The sequence below is a fragment of the Trachinotus anak genome, unplaced genomic scaffold (assembly GCF_046630095.1).
Source record: "Trachinotus anak isolate AG129_WGS33_773 ecotype Australia unplaced genomic scaffold, CSIRO_AGI_Tana_v1 ptg000011l, whole genome shotgun sequence".
Lineage (NCBI taxonomy): Eukaryota > Metazoa > Chordata > Actinopteri > Carangiformes > Carangidae > Trachinotus > Trachinotus anak.
This window is the reverse complement of record NW_027273862.1, coordinates 12,057,501-12,079,381: the sequence shown is the minus strand read 5'-3', so window position 1 is coordinate 12,079,381 and position 21,881 is coordinate 12,057,501. Positions and strand designations below refer to the sequence as shown.

Below are 21,881 nucleotides of genomic sequence, written 5' to 3'. Positions count from 1 at the left end.
GGTGTATGAGGCATACAGATTGCTTACTTCAGATGCAGTTTGACTAGCCTACAGAAAGAGGAGGCGGAGGAGGAGAAGCAGATGAGAGGAGGGAACGAGTTCAGAAGGCAAGTCAGCACTCCTCCTCCTCCTTTCAGTTGTTCCCTCCTCTGGATTTATCCTCCCATCTGCTACTTCTGACATCTGTCTTCCTTCCCCAGTTTCCTTCCCATCTGCTTTCCTTCTCTCCTCATTCACCCTGTTTTTCCTCATCCTTCACTCCCACCATCTCCTCATCCCTCATCGTTCATGTACATTTTTCATCCCACCTGCCTCTCCTCTCTCTCTCCCTGCTTCATTCATTTTGCTTGCATCTGCTTCTTTCTCCTCTTCCCCGCCGGTTCTTCATCTCCCTCTAGTTTCCCCTGCCTCCCGCAGTTAGATACCCAGGTGTTTCAAAACATTTGAAACACACACACACATACACACACACACACAGCTGTATCATTTGTTGTAAAGTGGGAACACACCTCCCCATGTGTGTAATGCTTGGTATTCATCAAACAAAACATCTGGGTATCAGTTTTAACTCTACTTGTGAGGACCACAGGCCTTTACAGAAATTTTATCTTGTTCCTCACGAAATTGAACATTTAATCTTTCGAGGGTGGTTGGGCATAGTGCAACAAAATTAATGAAAACCGGTGTATTTTTCCAACAAGTGCAGAACCTCCTGTGTCCGTGACTGTGTGTGTGTGTGTGTGTGTGTGTGTGTGTGTGTGTGTGCGCGCGCACACGTTTTTTTCTGACAGTACAAATTTGGATAAAATTAAAACGGCACCCTGTAGATTCACATTATTCCCCTGATCTTAGACACAGTGCATCTGTTACTAGTGAATACTAATGTCTCTCTCAAACCTCAAGGCAAAAGACGAGAGAAAACATAATTGAACTCCTCTCTGGACAGGATTAGTTTTCTGAATGATGAGATAAACCCTTCCTTTCATTTACTCATTCAGTAAAGATTTGAATCGCTGTCCATGACCAAGCTGGATGCCATTTCTTCCTTCAGTTTAATATTGATAAGACAGAAAACTTGATGCTAATCCTTAAGTTCTTTGAAATTCACTTGGCTTAAGATTTTTGTGGATTCTTGTTTGCATTTCAGTCAGCATATCACAAAAGTAGCTCAGCCATGCTTCTTTTATCTCAGAAATATAGCAAAGCTCAGATCCAGCCTTTCATTCTAGGACACCAAGAAAGCTATTTGTGCCATTACACAGCTCACTCAGACCATTAATTCTCTTTTTACTTGCATAATTTAGTCAAATTTAAACCCTGGTGGTTTGAAATTTAACTTTTAACTGATATCAAACCACATCTGCTCATATTTCTCTGGGATTATTCTCTGTACACCAGGTCCTTGTATGTTTCAGAGTAGCTTTTAAAATTCCTTTCATCACTTTTAAGACACTGCATGGAAGAGCTACAATATTACAATATAATCTCAGATAGGCTGAATACGTAAAACACTTTAATGACTTCCATCCAAACCTTCTGGTTTTGCCTTTGGTACATTTTGTATTTCAGATTCTGGCTTTTTTGTATCATCCTGATCTTATTAGATTATTTAAATTTTACCTTATCTATTTTATGTTTTAGTTTTCTACTTAATACATAGAACTTTGCTGTTTACTCTTTAAAACAAATTAAGTTTATTACCAAAGAAATCACCTAACCTACACTGGAGAAATTAATGTTTTCTGAAAAGGGCTTAATTACAAAACATGGGTAGATGTTCCCTGTGTGTGTGTGTGTGTGTGTGTGTGTGTGTGTGTGTGTGTGTGTGTGTGTGTGTGTGTGTGTGTACTTGTACTTGCTACATAGTAAGGACCAAAAAAAGTATTTTACTAACAGAGTGAGGACATTTTGGGAGAGTAAGGACATTTTGGCCGGTCCTCACTTTTTGAGACACCTTCAAATCACATTTTGAGGGTTAAGACTTGGTTTTAGAGTTATGGTTAGAATTAGGTTTAGGTTAAGGTTAGGGTTAGGGTTAGGCACTCAGTTGTGATGTTTAAGGTTAGGGTAAGGGGCTAGGGAATACATTATGTCAATGAGTGTCCTCACAAAGATAGAAGTACAAGTATGTGTGTCTGTGTGTGTGCGTGTGTAGCCTTGTGTGTGTGTGTGTGTGTGCGTGCGCGTGTAGCCTTGTGTGTGCACGCATCATTGTGATAATAAAACCATAAGAAGACTCGTCCCATATGAGTCCCCTCAGGTGTCGATGAATCATCCTCTAAACAACCATTAAGAACTCAGCAAGGGTTCTAGGATCGCTTGAGATGCAGCACAGCTGGTCTCTCTCTCTCTCTCTCTCTCTCTCACACTCACACACACACACACACACACACACACACACACACACACACACACACACACACACACACACACACACACACTCACTCCAGCAGCAATGCTTTACATGCCAGTCACCAACCTACACTAAACTCATGTGTTGATGTGTTGCTGTGGCTGTGCGGTGGATGCCTGCAGTGTACTGAGTGGCACAGTTCTGTGAAGGCTGTGCTGTCGTAGCGTTAATGCAACACTAGATGGCAGTAGTGTCCCTTCAGGAAGTGCTGCTCATTTGTTCAGTTCTCACGCTTACATTCTCACATTTGCTTTGAAATACACAGCAGCAGCAGCAGCAGCAGCAGCAGTGCTGGCAAAGTTTCCTTTGCCTGCTTTCTGCTGGAATTGGCACCACTGCGTGAGGAAAAGCTAATTTGTCAAACAGTTTCGAGAAGAAGCTGTTTCATGTTGTTTTCCACAATCATCAAAGGCTCCAGGAGATGGAAACGACTGGCTCAAGCAGACCAGGGTAGTTGTATTTTTACAACCCAGTCATTCAAAACTCTACAAAATCACAGGATTGTGAGTGTTCTTCAACCATTGTGAAGGAATCAAGAATCTTGCATTTGATTTATGTTAACATTTGTCAGTAATTTACTTTACATACACATACTCACGCAACATTACCTGTCATGTGGGAAGCAACCATGCTGTGTCGGCTACTCAGCCTGGAAATGAGAAAATTCACTCAGGCACGACCGGACAGCCCAGAAAAGAGGACCCCACTAATTATTAACATACACAAGCACATACACATAAACACAGAACTAACTCTCATGGCTACAGTGCAGCAGCCAATACTCACGGGAAATTAATTACCATGCTACACACACATACACCAACAGGGACATGCTGAGGTAGGCCTAATTAGGTGTCTGATAGCATAGACTTCACAAAATTGACTACAGACACACACGTGAGGGCACATATCAATGCCCTTGCATATCAATGCAGTAAACCACAATCTTTCAGTCACCTCTACTGTTGAGTGACAGTTTTAAGTCCTTGTGCCTCTTTGTGCTCTCGCTAACTTCCTGATGTCCTTTCTCCACTCTTCTGTCGTATCACCTGTTTCTTGCATAAGGCTTTTATCTTAATAAAATCCAGTGTTCGGAGTTGATAGTGACTGTGTGTTTGCATTACTTAAGAATTGGGTCATTTGCAAGGTCATAAAAATATATTGCTCTTGTTTCAGAGAAAAATGGGCACAATAAGGATACTAAACCTAAATAAAGACGTATAATTTTATTGTCTCAGCACATCTTTGACTTCAGTGTCTGTCTCACATAATATTTCTTTTTAAAACGTGTTTCAGACTTTTGGACCTCACTACATAATACATTTAAGCTTATATAAAAGTAGAAAATGTTTAATTTGAGCAAAATAACAAACAGGATCATGTTCTTTGCAATGACTGACTTCATTTTGTATCTAGTGAACTCTTCTGTTTTGTCCCTGCGTTTCCTTAGTAAGAAGATACAAAGCGCAGCATCTTGTGGCCATAAACTTTGACAAATATAGTGATCACAATAACAGTTCTCATTATGGATTAGTCTGTCAATAATTTTTTTATTGATTAGTCAGAAAAATGCTCATTTCATTTTCCCAGAACCCGAGCTGGCATCATTTGTGAATTTCCTTATAGGGATATAAAGTATTTCTTAGCTTATCTTATATTATCTTATCTTCACATTGCCAGCCAGATAAATGATGAAGATAAAATGATGGTAAAGGGAAAATAAGAGAGAGGAAGAGGAGAGGGTTGCTGAGGAAGTGACTGTTTTTAATTCAGCCTTCTGCACGTTCCTAATGAAACCCATCTAATGTTATTCATGAGTTTTCCTACTGTGCCTGCAGAGTAGACCAAGCATGGACCTGCCATCAAGAAGACTATCACTTCACACAACATCTGATGGAGGCACAGAGGGAAGGGCAGGAAAAAGACGGGGAAGAAAGTGAGAGCAGAAGAAAGGGATGAAAAAGGAGAGGGGGAAAAAGAGGGAACATGGCTAGAAATGAGACAGATGTGTTTCCTGGGGGGAAATCATACTGTGTATGAAAATTAGTCATTTCTATGGTTCTGTTGCACACCAATGAACTGAGGAAGACTAAGGAAGTTTGTTTTTTTTGCTGTCTTTTCCTGTTTATTGTTTATTGTCCAGGTCTATATTTGTACGGAGTGCGTATTGCGTATTGTATGCACTGTATATAGGCCGACTGTATGTACTGTATGTAGCAGCGTATGATCTTGAATTCTTGTTGGTTATTGCCTAGAGGCCGGAGCAGAGTCATCTCAGTGCGTTTGAATCATGAAATAATATGTGTGAAATGCACATGTGGGTGTTTGTTTTTTCCTGAAACAAATGATCCCATATGACAGTAGGCAGGCAGCCGAAAGAGCATTTGGTTGAACTGTTGAACCACAGGATGATACTATAAAAAGAAATGTGGTTGTTGTCGCTGTTGTTGATATGGAGTTATAGTTAGATATTTCAGATACCCTCAAAATCACTTTTGCCAATAAGCAAAATTAACATCATATTTTTCTCTACTAAAGAGGACATTTCTACTGTCCTGTTCTCTCACTTGAAATGAGCACAGAGTAAAATGATATGTCGTACAAGCTTTACCAAGAGGAAATATTCACTTACGCTCAGTCAAGATACAACCTCCGCAGTCCTCCTGGAATACCTGGATCATGTGACTAACGTATGTACTTGTGTGTTTGAGTGAATATCCTGTAAATGCTGAGAGCTTATCAGCCTGGAGGCAGTCACCATAACAACAGTTGCTGTGGTGAAACTGTGCATTAATGTGGTTTAGTAACTACGTACAGTATACATGTATTGCACTGATTCTGTCTGCTTCACATCCTCCCCGGGTCACTCTTCTCTCAGTCACTCAGTTGTTGCATCCATATTTCATTGCTTGATAGTTGAAATCTAGTAGTAATCACAGTGAATGTTATTTTACATTGTATTTTTGTTCATTTATTTCTTGATATCCTAAATTTCCTCAAAACTCAATTTGAGAAACAGTAAAAATAAAATAGTGGTTTTTGGTCAATCTAGTGAATCAGAGACCAAGGAAATCAGGCGACTTCATCATACTGATGCAAACTCAGTATTGCCATGAAATGGTCTTGTTCATTGTTATGCAGCACTGTCTACAATGGCAAATTCTGACTGTTGAAAATTTGTTACTGTCTCATGGCATATATCATCAGGTTGCTTATCCCTACGTGTCAGAAACTTTCTGTAAATGATATTAATTAAATATTATTGTAAATGATCTAACTGCTGCAGTGTCGGTGGTTTCAGAGATGGTTTTCTGATCAGATCAGCTGTTGATTCATGTACAGATCAGAGAGAAGCGAAAGCATTTAGGAAGCACTTTAGATAAATATAGTTTGGACACAATGTTGATAGTGAATCATTATCTCATCAATGACCAGTTTTAACATTTTCATTGCACATCAACAATATCTTCGTTGTCTCATGACTGACCTTTTTACAATGTTTCTTAGGAATTAATTCATAATTTTATTAGATGTATGATATCCTCTCTCACTAACAAAAATAAATAAAATGTGAAAGCTGACACTACGGAGGTAATTAATATATAATAACAAAAAAACTTTTATATACAAAATAACAACAAAATCCTTACTTAGTTTGAAGAAGATTGCTGCATGATTTTAAATACTGGTATGTGTATCTATTTAGTCATAAGAATAACCCATTAGAATGAATAAATAATAATAATAATAATAATAATAATAATAATAATGATGAAAAACTATTTATATAGCACTTTTTATACACAGGATGCAGATCAAAGTGCTTTGACAAATATGACGGAAAGACGGAAAACATTTAAGAGAAAAAAAATATGATAAAAGAAAATAAACAACACTGAATTGAACAGATATGTTTTCAGTTGTTGTTTAAAAATGTCCACTGTATCCGTCCCTCTAATATTTGTTGGTTGGATGTTTCACAGTTTAGGTGCATAATGGGTGAAGGACCCTTCCCCAGTTTTATTCTGGGGGACATTAGGAATATTTAGAAGCCCCGCTGTAGAGGGTCTTAGGGCTCATAGAGACACATAAAACGACAGATAGTCAGTGATGTAAGAAGGCGCCAAACCATTAGGAGCTTTTTTTTATTTTTTTTTTTATACAAGTAACAGGACTTTAAAATCAATTCTAAAAGGTACAAGGAGCCAGTGTAGTGTAGCTAAATTATTCCCTCTTTCTTAAAGGTCCTTCAGAAATTACTCTGCTTTGAATTTTGTGTAACATTTTCTTCTCTTTCAGTCTTTCAGTCAGTCTTCTCTTTCTATTGTGCTGTTCCCAGCTTTTTTTTTTGTTGTTGTACTTATTACCTCAGCATGGATCCTCACAGATATTTTTGCACATTTTACAGCATCATTACAGTGGCTGAGAATTGTTCTAAGTAATGACCATAAACAACACAATAATTCCATGTTTGTGATTGAATTTACTTTTAAACAGATTTTGAACAGATGCTGTCCATGTTTCCCCATTGTGGAAGCTCTGGAAATCTACCCTGAAATCAAAACGACATATACATGAATGTACAAAATAGCTCTTTAAGTTTTAAGATTGCATTCTGAGTGGCAACATTTCCCACAAAGGTAATTACAGAGAACTGGGGTCGTGGTCAGGATCAGCTTTCCTCTCTGGGGTCATGGAAGATGGATGACCCTGCAGCCAACAGCTTGTGATGTGTCCAAACTTTTAGTGTCTGAGTTATGTTCTCAGTTGATCTGTTGAAGCTGCACAGAACCTGACTGTGTTTAGGTCTAGCCTGGTCCTATCTGTTGTTTTTGCTTTGTGTCTCATACTCTAGGCATGTGTTTCTTTAACTGTGGGTGGCTTCCCTGTTTCTGGTCGGTCTCAACATGACAAGAATAGCTGTGTTTTCATGAACCACCATCCCAGAGTGAGACTATAAATTCACCACTGGGTTCCAGGCTGGAAAGGTCATCGCAAATAAGACACACTGGCACAACAGGAGGGGGGTGGGGAAAGGGAGGAAAAGATGAGACGGATGTAGAGGAAGGCTGTAAATTACAAAACTAAGAGGGCGAGGAGGAGAGAACAGAAAAGAGGACTGTGTTTTGGAAACTTGTCCAAGCTTACAGGGGCCTCGAGCCAAAAACAACAGACCAGTCTAGTCACACACTGATAGATGGTCAGAGGAAATACACTTAACTTCTGTCGCTAATGTTGACAGGCAACAGCCTTCTGTCAGACCCACATTGTGTGCATTCATATTTTATGTCTGCTTTTGCTTTCAAGGTTCTTATATCATCTACAGCAGTTGTAAGTAGGTCCAATCTAATCAAATGTCTCGATAAGCCCCGGGCTAATGTGTTTACATCCATCATAACATGTTCTCCATCACCTCATTTTCTGTGTGTAAGCTCATAATACCGTCCATTGTCACATTTAATTAGCAATTCTTAATCATTTTCTCTCCATTATATAAACCACACTGAGTGACTTCCTACTGTATATGAACTCATACCAAACCGTCTGCCCACCATGGCCTCCCCATGCTTCCTGTACGCTCTGGTGTGGGAATGACACAGTTACTGCAGAGAAATCCTTTACACACATGTGCGCTTTAATGCAAGGCGCTGAGCATTCTGGCTTAACAGTTATTGTTAGTACTTCTGCTGTGCACTCAGAAAGTATTCAGTCAGTCAAAATTCACTTTGTTTTAATAAATTTGTGAACACTTCTAAAATTCTGTTTTTGCTTTGTCATTATGGGATATCCAGTGTAGATTGATGCCATTTTATCATCAGGCCGCAAAATGTGACTAAAATTTAAGGGGTCTGAATACTTTCCGAATGTGCTTTAAATGCAGATTTTGAACATGACTGTGTTCAATAAGATGAAATCAAAGTTGTGAGACTGAGCGTCTGGCAGAAGTGCCTCACTGAAGCCCAGAAATACTGTATAAAATGAGATTATAAAGCTCTGCAGACACAGACATGGTCCATTACAATGTTGTTACAGAGGTGATATTCAAGGTTATAGACAAAAAACTGCTGTATTGGTGCATCCCTGTCACCCACTGGTCCAAGGTGCAGACCATGTAAATGTAAGAAGCCTGGTTTGATTTCAGCTGGGGATCATTTTTCATGTCTGTCTACTTCGTGACATATGAAAATATGATTGTAAAGAGAGAAAGAATCATCTTAAATGAATATGTACAGTATGTTAAAAAAAACAATAGCTCTTTAAAAGACTAAATTTGGTGCATATCTTTCTCAGATTGCAGAATCTTTGTATCTTCAGATAAACTTTTTATCACTTGCAAAATAACAAAATAAGGACTGTGGATTCTGCCTCTTATCACTTTCAGTGGAAGCATGTTAGAAAAGAATCTGTTGATGGTCATTTGAATTGATTGCTTCTGCATTGTGTGGCCCACTGCACATGGACATTAGTGTTTTTCCTGCTAACTCTGCCCAAGCATATGCAATCAGCCCATAGACTTTACACTAGGATGGCCTCATGCAGATTAAAATTTTTCTAGGCTCTGGGAAAGTTTTACAAATATAAAACCTTCATAAATAAAAAAAATCATAACATAAAGAGTAATATTTGAAATTGTTTGCAGTGGTTATTATTTTGCTGCAGTACTACAAGTAGCTGAGAGGGCAGAGTGGCAGTGCTGTATGCAGCTCTGTTAATACATTCATGGGACGATTGCAGCAAGCAAAAAAAGATTTCATGTGCACCTGAGTTTTATTTTTAGACAGAAAACTGTGAAACTATACTTTAATTATTCATTGTATCACGATGGAAGCACTTGAGTACATTTCTATTTTTAGACTAAAATATTATTATTTATTTTGCACTTCAAGGTCCAGATAAAGATTTATCGATTAATTGATCAATTGATCAATTCATCTCTAATTCTGAATACAAGCAAATGCCAAATAAAACCCAGCTGTAATATTATATATTGCAATCACATTACCTATGTATATAATCTGTATGTATTGTACCAACATATGCCCCAACACACACACAAACTCTGGCAGAGGTCCTGTGACTCAGATCGTGCGTGTGCGTGTGTGTGTGTTTTAGTGACGCACTCTCTACTGGCTGTAATCGGCTGTGAAGCAGACAGACACTGCTGTGATCTGGCTTGTCATCAGACTGACAGGCAAACTGGAAAGGACAATGGTGTCACTCTGAGAAACACATCAGACCTCAGAGGCAGGAAACACACATATGCACAAAAACAGACATAAACACCACAAGTGGACACACAGGTGTTCAGACACCTGCGACCGCTGTAACACAAAAACAAGCTGTGACAGTGGGGAGAGTGTAGCTGATGATGATCTAAAAGAAGATGAGTAGGTAGATAAAACTAGACTACATACGTTCAACTTGACATAACAAACAGAAAAGGATAAGACAAGGTCGTTAATGGGAAAAGGTCAAGACAATGACAGGAACATAAAGGATGCTTGAGTGGATGTGTGAGTGTGTCGGTAATGTAGCAGCTTTGCTATGACTGAGCAGCTGAACAGTTTTTATTCCAACACTAAAATGGTGCAACAGTAATGAAAGTCTGACATCTGTGATTTTAGAAATCTCAAGTTCTGAACCCGTTCCTGGTCACTGAGTCATTCACTTTATACGGAAAGCTTTAATATGTCTCTCTCTGGCTTAGAGAGCTTCTTGGTAATGGTGAATCAGCCTTTGAATGATTTTGTTTTCTTTAATGCTAGAGGAGCAGATTTGTTAAAATTCAGCTGGCCGTCTGTGCACAATGATTAAAATCTTTCTCTCTCTCCATCTGTGTAGACGTGAGACCTTGTTGAGATGTTCCCAGTGTAAGACGGCTCGCTACTGCAATGCTACTTGCCAGGTATTGTGTGTGTGTGTCTGTGAGTGTGTGTATGTTTGTATGCATGTCAATTTGTTAAAATGCCCTTCTCCTGCAGAAACAAGCATGGCCTGGCCATAAGAGAGAGTGTAAATGTCTGCGGAGCCTGCTACCCAGAATTCCCACTGATTCTGTGCGTCTGGCTGCGAGACTCATCTTTGCCTTGGTATGTTTCTGAAGTTTCTCACAGTTAGTGCACCAAGAAAGATGCAATAACCCTTTCTCTTGTTAGTGGTTAAGTGCTGCATATTGCTACTGTGTTATGAAGACCTTGTAACTTCAGATTTGTTTGGGGATTTATTTGTTTACTTCCACCTCAGTTGTTATTATGAAACCCTCTTGAAGCGTATTTTTTTAGTGCCTGAGAAGTTCATTCCACTTCATTAGTCAGCTACAGTATTCTTCTCCTTCTAAGGACTGCAACAAATAATGTGTGTTACAAAAGCAAAAACATAATTCTACATTTGTATAATAACATGCTAATGCCCCCCCGCCCCCCAACTCCCACCCCCACCCCCACCCCCGTCCATGTCATCGTCCTTCTAGTTAAGTCCATCTAAGGGCAGAAGTGAAGAATTATACACTTTGGGGGAGCATGAATCACGTAAGTATGTGCGTGTGTGCGTGCGTGTGTGTTATACCTGAATCTAAGACCAGTGCAATAAAAAAATGGCTGCCCTCACCATCATATGTCTGCTGTCAGAGATCAGTGTATTTCTTTGTCTGCCAGTGTCAAAGCAGAAGATAAAGTTTGTTTGTTCTAAATCTCTTTCTGTACATTTTTAGAAGCTCACAAAAACATCTAGGCGATTTTTTTTAAAATTCTTTTTTTGTTTCACAGACCTGAACTCCATGTCTGAGCAGAAGAAACAAGGTCTGTGTCAGCTGGCCTCCATGTTAGAGCTGTACCTACAACAGGAGATGCCTGACCTGGCACAGGATATGACATCAGCACTGCCATCTTCCTGCCAAGAACCCCTCAGCCTTATTGCAAAGGTGGGCTAAATGCATGTAAACACAATATAAATAGACACATAAACACCTTGGCGCACTCATGAACGTGAGAGTACACACACATACACATACGTACACATACACATGTAGACACTATGCCTACAAATGCACAAAAAGACAGACAACATCCCCCTGCTGCGTTTGGATGGACCCCAACATGTACGTAAGATTTTGCTAGCATCTGTGATTAGATCTGTGTGTGTGTGTGTGTGTGTGTGTGTGTGTGTGTGTGTATTCCCAGAACAACCTCAGGTCTTACTCTCTTAAAACAGACCAGATGCCTTCATAGAATTTAAACCACAAATTGTTATGTGTGCAAGGATGTGTTTGTCTGGATTTCACTCTACCTCCGTGATCTGGTGCCTGACTCCTCTTTGAGACTTCGTGGCTCCAAGGTGTTTAAATTTCAACAAGTGTGTGTATGTGTTGTGTTTGTCCCAACACAATGACTGTAAATGTTTGAGTGTTAATCAAAAGCAGCCAGGCAAATGAGCTAAGAGTGCTGGCATTTTTTTGCTCTGACTGGAATATGTTGACATGAAATTTCACACAGACATTTATGTTCCTCACAAAAAATCCTGCTGACAAATAAACAAACAAACAGACACAGGTGAAAACACACAGTCATGGTCAAAATCAGTGGCACCTCTGAATTTCAAGTGCATAATTCAGAATATCTAAATGCAAATGAGCCAATTTTGTATAGCCAGAATATTTTAATAAAATGTCCAAGGTTGCTGAGCAAAAGATAGAACTTGCACAATAGTCAAATAATAGAAACACAAAATGCACCGTGGACACAATTATACGCAGCCTTCCCTGATATTTGGTTACTGAACCTTTGGCAACAATGACAGCCTCTAAACATTGTGGCCATCTAGAAGCCTCTTGCACCTGTCTGCAGGTATTTTCTGTCACTCTTCCGTTGCTCCTTTAAGTTTACAGGAGTCCTTTTTACAGTGGCAGATTTCAGGTCTCTCCAAGGGTTTCCACTGGGTTTCATTTAGGTCAGGACTCATTGCTGGCCAGTTTAAAACAGTCCATCTTTTCCCTCTCAGCAATCCTTTTGTTCTGATGGTTATGTGCTTTGGGTCATTTTTTCCTGCTGAAACATCCAAGAACTTCGCTTCAGACCTAGTTTTCTGACACTGGGTGACACATTTCTCTCTAAAATGCTTTGGTAATCTTTTGATTTCATGATTTTTTGAAAACGTTCAATGCCTCCAGTATCAGAGCCCACAAAGCAGCCCCAGAGCATGATAGAACCTCCACCATGTTTTACTTTAGGTGGGGTGTTCTTTTCCTTATGGGCTTCTTTCGTTGTCTATACACTAACTGATGCACTTCATTCCCAGAGAGCTCTACTTTGGTTTCATCGGTCCACAGAACGTTATCCCAGAGGGACTGGGGCTCATATGAACGTTATTGCAAACATTTCTCTTGCCTTTTTCTGCCTTTCTTTCAATAGTGGTGTCCTCCTTGATTTATGATCAAACTCCTGCAAAATAATGACAGTTTCATATTAACAGTGTCACTACAGCATTTTAACATGACAACCATTGGCTTACAAACCATAAACATTTTATTTACTTTACCATGATGCTTACAGATAAAACACAAACTTTGGATCACACAATTTATTTTGCAACGAGCATTACAGCCTCACAGAGCTGTTGGTATGGCTGTCGACTCTTAGGCTTCTTGTTTCAAACAAATACATATTTTTGTGTTTGGATTTGTTTGCTTGCTTTTGCATATTAAAAATTATGAAAATGGAGTGAGCAAGTAAAAGAGACAGAATGTGTGTGTGTGTGTGTGTGTGTGTGTGTGTGTGTGTGTGTGTGTGTGTGTGCGCACGCGTGTGTTTGTGGGATTGGATTTGAGGCTGGGAAAACTGGAAAACTGCTGATTAAATGCGGTTCAAGATTCCAATGGGAATTCCGCTCCAGTTTGAGAGAGATGAAGAGCGAGCAACGTTGAGTGGATTAAAGAGAAGAAGAAAGGGACGAAGAGCGTGTGAGAGAAAATGAGAGGGGAACAGAGAGAGATGAGGGAGGGAGAAGAGAGGAGGAAGTCATACAGATAGAGGGAGAGAGATTAAAGACAGCAGGAAATGTAGTGTGTGTCACAGTTACTTTGTCAGTTTACATAAATTGTCGCTGGGTGATATCTTTCAAAAACAAGAGCCAAGGACATGAGATTTTAGTCATTTAGCCGTTAGCATGATAGCATGTCTGCAGTTTTGTGGCTGTAACTGTGAATGGTTTCCTGTTTCTGTGACCCTACAGATGATGTCACGCATTTAGTTTTTATTGTAGGCTGTTATGCTTTTACTTTTTTATTTATTTACTTAGCAGCAATAGTTGTCCTATGCTTTTTCCTCGAGTCCTGCTGGATTTCACTCAGTGGTGAACAAATTCTAACGTAATATGGAAATTAGCTTTATAATCAGAAGATATATCCAATGGGAGTTCTGCTCCAATGTTTTAGCTGCTTTCAAACTAGCATGGGTCTGGGCCAGTTATTGAATGACTAACATGTTTTACCTAAAGTAGACATGTAATCAAATTTCAACCGCCTTTCAAGCACATTTTGCCCATTGATCAAGTGAGTTAATGTTTGTTAGTCATGGTGTATCCAAGACTTGACTGAACTTTTGATCTCATCTGTGAGATCAAATGAGACTATGTGTATTGTGTGTTTTTTTTTTTTTAGCTCACTGTCACAGTTCATGATTGTCATCACTTCTGAAGTATGAACTTACTCTGTGACCTCACAGATGATGTCACCTTTCAGATGCCATTGTGGGCTGTTAAGCTTGGTTTGACTGAAACCTGCCGACACCACGGCCACATAGTTGTTCTTATTACACTACTTTCCAGTTGGACACATGTACAGTCGGTGCTCTTGTTGTGTAGTGGCACAGAGCCTCGCTACATGATCTGATGACGAAATTTACATCTTCGTGTATCTAATTCCCCTACACCCATGCTACACCCACCCAGCCAAAGCGCCAGTCACCTTACCCCTACATGGGCACTGCAGAGGCAGACACAGCGAAAATGCAGGGAACTTTAACCTGTATATCATGTAGATTTGCCCATATCCAGAGTGGTGTTCAATAGACTGCCAGTTGGGGGCACTGTTATTGCATGGACATCATTCTGTAATGGCTGTGTGAAGAGATAGAGAAGTCCTTCATTTCACTTTCTTTCTGTCTTTATCCTCATGGCTGTCTTCTTTCACTTTCTCTTATTGTTCTTATTGTTTCTCTCATCTACTTTAACTATCATGATGATTCTTCTGATTATTCTCCAGCCCTTTCTCTTCTTCCCCTCTCATTCTCCTCTCTCTCCTTCTCCTCCCCTCATGCTCTCTCTCTCCTTAATGGCTTAAGTACATAACAAATGAGGAGTTTATTATTGTGTACTGGGAATGTTCAGTGTGCTTTACAAAATAGGTCATTACTGTGTGTTTGTGTGTGTGTGTGTGTGTGTGTGTGTGCATGTGCATGTGTGCGTGCACGTTTGGGGGATCTAGTCTTTTTTACAGTGGGGGAGTGTTTTGTGCTATAAAACCATTCTTTATGTTAATAGCTACTCTCCACAACACCAGAAATGTTAAACAAACACATACATGCATGCACACTGACACACACAATGAAGTAATACCACAGCATCATTACTGCTCTTAATATAACCAAGGGAAGCAATGAGGGAGGGAGCCTGTTTGTTTGTGTGTATTTCACTGTGCATTTGTGTGTGTGTCTGTGCGCTCATGCCACACTGTGCAGTGAAGCAGATAGACTGCCGAGGGATGTGTGTATTTGGACCAGGTTCTGCTCTGTTGTGTGTTGCTCTGGACTACAGTACGTTTATTGTGTGTGTGTGTGCGTGTGTGTGTGTGTGTTTATGTTTTGGTCAGACTGCAGTGCCGCAATAAGCAGTGACAGATGAGATCTGGCCACAACACATTTTATTGCTTCCCTCAAGCAACTTCTCCTCTCTGAAGTGAGTGCGTGCATGTATGTGTGCATGTGTGTGTGTGTGTGTGTGTGTGTGTGTGTGTGTGTGTGTGTGTGTGTGTTTAAGCCAGCATATTTATGTATTATTATATATTTGTTAATTATTGTGTACAAATGTGTATTCCTACATCATGCCATGTGCTGTATTTCTATGGATCCTTCCTGACATATGCTGTATGTGTGTTTGTCTGTTTTGTGTGGGCTTCAGGTTACAATTAGGTTTAGGTAAGGGATAGGCATTCAGTTGTAATAGTTAAAGTTAAGGGGCTAGGAAAGCACTAATTCTATATCAGGTCCCCATGAACATAGTAAGACAAGGGGGTGTGTGTGTTTGTGTGTGTGCGTGTGTCTGCATGTTCATGTGTGATCTTGCTGTTGTGCTGCATCAGCCCTTGCTGGCTTGAAACCCATTTCTCACACACACTCCTTCCATAGCCAACATGCTACCCCATAAACCACACACTTGCACACCTCTCTGTCTGCTCTCAACCTGCTCCTGTGTGTCTCGTTCTCTCCCCCAGTCTCCTTCATTCACTCTCTGCTGCCTGACTATCATTTCTCTACTTGACTGACACGTCCTCTTCTCGTTGGCTTTCAGGCCAAGTCTCTTTAACTGCACATTTTGATATGTGCGTTATACTGTATATGGCTTTGGAATGACACCTCAAAGGCTCAGTTTTTTTTTTTAACAGACCGCTGTTATTTGAATTTGAAAATCTTGAGTCATAGGACTTCTAGGAGTTATAGGACTAACACCACAGAAAATCAAATGGGTAAAAGCAGAAAATACGATTTGTATTTGTACTTGATGGTGATACCGTTTAAGTAAATCCATTCTGTAGACTGTCCTTGCGTACACATAGGGTAAGTCCATTTTCCCACAGAAAAGAATTAAGTGGGCGGTCTACTCCATAGTCTGACATGATAATTATGCAGTTTGAGCATGTAACTGAATATGATTTCTCTAAAACAAACTGAGAATCAGCATCAGGCAGTGGTAGAAAGTATAAGTACATTTACTCAAGTACTATACTTAAGTACATCTTTGAGGTCCTTGTACTTTTACATTTTATGGTACTGTATACTTCCACTCCATTACATTTCAGGAGGAAATATTGTACTTTCTACTCCACTACATTTATTTGACAGCTTTAGTTAGTTACCTTCAAGATGAATTTTACCCCGTGGATAATGCAACAAGATTTTAAAATACAATACACTGCCAATGATTAAACCAGTGGTTTCCAAGCGTTTTGGCTTCTGACGTCTGACAAACAGCAGCGTGTAATCACGATTACATTTCAGATGTCTATGAGTTGTTAACAGCTCCACTAAATAGTGATTTAACCTTCTCACATGGTTTAATTTCAATAAATGTTCAAATGATCCAAAATTTCAACAAAAAACAAAGAAGACCAAAAACTGAAAAAAGATTTGTGTATCAGAACTTTTTTTCTTCTTAATCATCTCATGACCCCTCAGATTTGTCCCTGTATGTAAAACTGAATAAAGTAGTTCAAACCAGCTCCACCTCCAGTAGCTCCAACCTTAACATGCTACACACACTGATGCTTCAGCATTAATAATGAATTGATGTCACAGTTAGTGATATATAAGTCAAAAGGTCCAAACCAGTACCATTGTTTACTACATTTTGCTTCTAATACATATGTACTTTTACTTAAGTAGAATTTGCTTATAATTGATATTCACACATTGCTGTATTGTGTTGTATTTTACATTAGTAAAGATGCTTCTCCCACCACTGGTGTCAGGAGACAGAAAAGCACACCTGCCACATGAGCTACATAACATGCCTCATCTACTACATGCCCAACAAGGTGTTCATTGTGAGTTTCGTGTGCATTCACCAAGACATTTGTGCAGTGGTTCCAGATACAGTTTGTGATAAATACTTCATTCAGTCCAGGAGATAAATGCAATCTATAACTTTGCACAATAACTGTCCTGTTGAGTCTTATCTCAGAGGAAACTGGCATTGTTGTATTGCATTGTCTCTGAGTTTCTTTTAACTTCCAAAGTTGTGCTATACAAAAGTTTATCAGTGAAAGCTTTTGGAAACCCTGATTGCTGTAAATTATTGTAGTTTTCCTATGTGATTGATCTGGCAGGTTGAATCCAAAATGTTGGCTCCTCATTTGTAGGAGCAGAATGTTTCTGTTGGTGCAAGAGAAGGAAGGAAGGAAGAAGAGGGTGAGGAAAAGAGAATAATTGATGAGGGACTGCAGAGGGAGGGAGGGAAGAAATAAGGTAAAATCAAAGAGGCGTAGAAGATAAGGAGAATAATAAAAGCAGAAGACGGAAAATGGGAAAAGCAGAAAACTTGGGGATACAATAAAAAGAGAAAGAAGAAGAATGAGGAAAGTGAAAAAAGAAGGAGAAGGATGGGAACAGGGAGAACATACTCTGCTCGATAAAAGGTTTGAAGTTGTTGTATTTATGGTTCTGTGTGTATGAGGCTGTAACTGGGCCTCTTGGGAAACACACACACACGCACACACACACACACCTCATTTGACCATGCTAGAAGCAAGGCGTCTCCCTACTGAAAAGTGTGTTGTATTGTTTATTACCTTTGTATAGACACGATGAGACAATTCATCACAGATCGGCTGCACATAGACACACACACACAACTACCTGATGTCATATATGAGCATGGAGCCAATAAATTTACACCCCTGCTGAAAACTGTTTTGGCTTCAATTACACGAGCAGAAATGAGTCTGTGTCTGTTTGTTTGTGTGTATGTGTTTGTGTGTGTGTGGGCGTAACTTTCTATTTGTGTGTGTTGACTCTCATTTTTGGGGTTCTTATAATTTCCTGTGTGTTTGTGTGTGTCGGGTTTGTCGTAATATAGCTTGTGCAAACCTGTGCGTAGGTGTAACTCACTATGTGGACAGATGTGCATTGTAGATGTGTAAGTGCAACTTTCTTGTTTGTGTTGTTGGAGTAATTTATTCTCATGGCTTTCCTTTACATTTATTGACCATCTGTTGAGCAAATAAATGAGATGCAGACACTGTCAGACTAGCATACCTTAACAAATGGAAAAGTGATCACTCTCCAAATGTCTTACATGGGGAAAAGATAGCTCATGCAGCTATACAACAAACATATTTTCTGAATAAATGACCTGCGGAAGGAGGAAGGGGGGGTGGGGGTGGTGGGGGGGTGGGATTACAGAATTTTTAAATAATTGAAGGATTTAAAGAGTGAACAATAAGAAAAACAATTAAAAACATATAAATCCAATAAAAGAAGTTGCAAAAAAAAAAGTTTGCATGGTTTGACCTCCCACATTAGAACATTTCTGTGCCTTTGCACACGTGTGTTTGCCTGAAGTCATTACAGTAATCCTTGTCTGTACGTGTTAGCATGTTCAGTCTTATCTCTCTAACATTTCCCTGGTCTGCCACTGTAGCTGGCAGTGCTATGGGTGCTACCTAATTATCCTAGGCTTTTTGAAGTCACACATACACAGGCACACACACACGCACACACACACACTTACAGCTTAGTGTAATGACTTTAAGTCCATCATGAATGCAGTGACAGACAGTATAATAGGAAGAGAGAATAAAAACAATTTGTTTAATTGACTTAGATTGGCTGCACAGAGTGTGGGCTCGTGGGGAGAGGTGAAGAGGAGATGGTGATGAACGGAAGAGGAAATGAGGAAACGAGCAAACTGGGGGAAAGAAACAGGGGAAAAAGGATGGAAGGAGAGATTGAAACGATCAGAAAGAAAAAAAGGCTTGGGCATGGGGAGGGTGGAGGAAAAAGAGGAAGAAGAAGAAGAAGAAGAGAGGATGGAGGAATGGCAGGAAAAAAGACAAGAAAATTGGAAAGGGATAGAAGGGGAAAATAAAGAAAAGATTGGACGAGGAGCTACTGAAAATTGAATAATTGTGAATGCAAATCTGAATGTTGCTTAATTCTGCAAAGTGATTTGAACTACAATATGTTGCAGGAGATAGTCATGTATATGTCTGTATTGTATCTATGTCCTAATGTGCATTGCAGTGCATGTGTGAGTGTGAGTTGGGGGTGGGGTTGGTTTAATGAACAGCTTTTGGCTACAGCTGCGACAGCCACTATCTCTCTCGTCTCCTTTATCCTCCCTCGTGCTTTCTCGGCTCTCTCTTCTGTTGCACCAACGTTTACAGTAATTACTGTTCTTTGGTGGTTCAGAGGGATGGAAACAGGGGTAGAGGCTGATAACATACCAACATGTTACTGTGGATTTTGTCTAATTTCCTGAATGTCTACGAGAGGGATGTTCCAGAAAGTGAGATTTCTAAGACAGGTTAATCTCACTTTGACCCGGGAAAGACCTGTGTCTGCTGTTGGGGTGAAATGTTCTGCACACGTTCAGTATTCCAACCTGGGATCATGAACCTTTAGCTGTTTCCTGACCCTTAACAAGGATCTGAAACTGCCCATCTTTGGGATAAAAGGTTAAACCTGGCTCTTGTAAAAAAAAACAGTAGGATTATTATAGATTTATTGTGACTGTGTGGTGGATACTGAATGCTAGCATCTTGTGTCTTAGTCGTAAATGACATGGTTCACTCTTTCAGTTGGAGAGATATATCTATTAACCGATAACAAGGTGCCCAAATAAAGAAATCCAAGTAAAGAAGTCACAGCTTTTTATCTGCACTGTCTACCACCCTGAAACTCCAGTGAAGAATAAAACAATATGTAGTATAAGTCTTTGTTCTGGTGTTTTTCCAGCGAGGACAATGTAATCGTACATGTGGTGACATTTTTGCATTCATTAGCTGGTCATCCCCCTGGTATATTAACCTTAAATTTATCATCACTCAGTGCTGTGGGTTATCAGCTCCTGTCCTCATTATTCTTTTATCAGTCCTCTCACGCAAAGGCTGGGGGTTTAATAAAGGCTCAGGCTATAACTGAATGAACCATATTACCTTTTTCCATTGCAAATGCTGATGTCCCAAAACAACTGATGCTTTTAGAGCTTGATTGTTGTAGTCATATTTGACACTTAATGAAGTAGAAATGCATGTACAAAGGCCATCTCTCATCAGTCCATCTGACATGCAGTACATCCAGCATATTGCTGATAACTTCAGGGTTTATATCCTGCTCCCCAACATTAACAAGCACAGATTACAATATTAGCAGACAGGGAGAGAGATGAGAACAATAACTCGAACAATCTATTTAAACAGCTCTGTAACAGATCTTACCTTTTGGATCTCTGTATCTGTTCACATTAATATACCCAGTGCCTGTACAGAGAATTAATTATTCGGGATATAATATTTATTTAAATATTTAGATTGAAGCATTGATATATACAGTATGTGGAAACCAAAAATCAGTCTGTGTCTACTTTTGTCCCATTTTTAATTTTTTTTTAATTGTAATTCTAGTATCTGGGAAGAGAGGTGCACTTATGAAATTTGATGAATTTATATCCCTGCTATACACACACACACACACACACACCTGTCTCGAGCTGGCAGGCCAAACTAATGCAAGATCAGACAGCATGACACATTTTTTAATCTTTTCATAAGAGTTTGAGTGGCCCATTGGGAAATGTGCAGGTACTCCAGATGGCCAGCCTGCCATTGATAGCAGCATTTACAGTATTTATATATTTATATTTCCCAGTTTATGTTTTGGTATTTACTAAATTGTTTCCTAGCTAATGTTGTATTTGCACATTTGCATGGACATTTACTGTGTACAGACAAATATATATTTATATTTACAGTGTAAGATAAATAATAATGATATATTTAAAATAAATAAATAAAAACATTTAAATAAGGTTTTTCACACTTCAGCATCTTATTGGCAGGTCAGTGAGATCAAAAACTCTGGGAGGAGTGACTGACTAACTTTAAGTGTGTACATGAGACAGACAGTGTGCTGATCATTCCCCATTACAAAATCTATGAGGTTTGAGATTTATCTACTTTAATATTTGGTAAAAGTTCCCCTCAACACTTTTTTATGAATAGATCTTTTTAAGAAATTCTACACTAATTGTTAGGACTAGTAAGATAAAGGACTTTCCATATCCCATAAATTTGAGGTGACACCTTTGTTTAGTAAAACTCCTGGTTCTAACGCTTTCTTCAAGACAATATCATATCCTTGCTGTTTATAAATGCTGGAGATAATTTCTAGAAATGAAATCTGATCCTTATGACAGAAAATGAGTAAACTGCATAGATGCTGGAAGAGACTGTCACTCTGCTGGTTTTGGTTTCATTTATCTATGTTGATTATGCATTTCTTCACTACATGTAGTCCCTTAAACAATGCCAGGGTGGGGCCTGATTGTGTGTGTGTGTGTGTGTGGGTGGACATACCAGTCAAGCACACAAGAACACAGAGTTTGGCATTTAGAGTGTGTTGTGTTTACATGTTTTTACAAATGATCTAAATGCAGAGTGTATGGACCACAGATATCTTCAGAGGTTACAGTTAATTTGCCT

The 21,881-nt window shown here is 39.4% G+C and overlaps 1 protein-coding gene across 4 annotated transcripts in view; it reads left to right on the top strand.

Moving 5' to 3' along the window:
• smyd3 (SET and MYND domain containing 3) overlaps positions 1 to 21,881 on the top strand; it is a 69,308-nt gene that overhangs the window by 6,745 nt on the left and 40,682 nt on the right. Inside the window, exons 2-6 of one of the 4 annotated variants that reach the window (XM_071488093.1) lie at positions 4,257 to 4,349; positions 10,256 to 10,319; positions 10,396 to 10,503; positions 10,884 to 10,926; positions 11,179 to 11,333. In XM_071488093.1, the coding sequence (XP_071344194.1) occupies positions 4,257 to 4,349; positions 10,256 to 10,319; positions 10,396 to 10,503; positions 10,884 to 10,926; positions 11,179 to 11,333 (463 nt within the window). Of the gene's footprint in view, positions 1 to 4,251; positions 4,350 to 10,255; positions 10,320 to 10,395; positions 10,504 to 10,883; positions 10,942 to 11,178; positions 11,334 to 21,881 lie in introns of all 4 variants that reach the window. The other 3 variants (XM_071488092.1, XM_071488095.1, XM_071488094.1) reach the window with 3 other exon arrangements.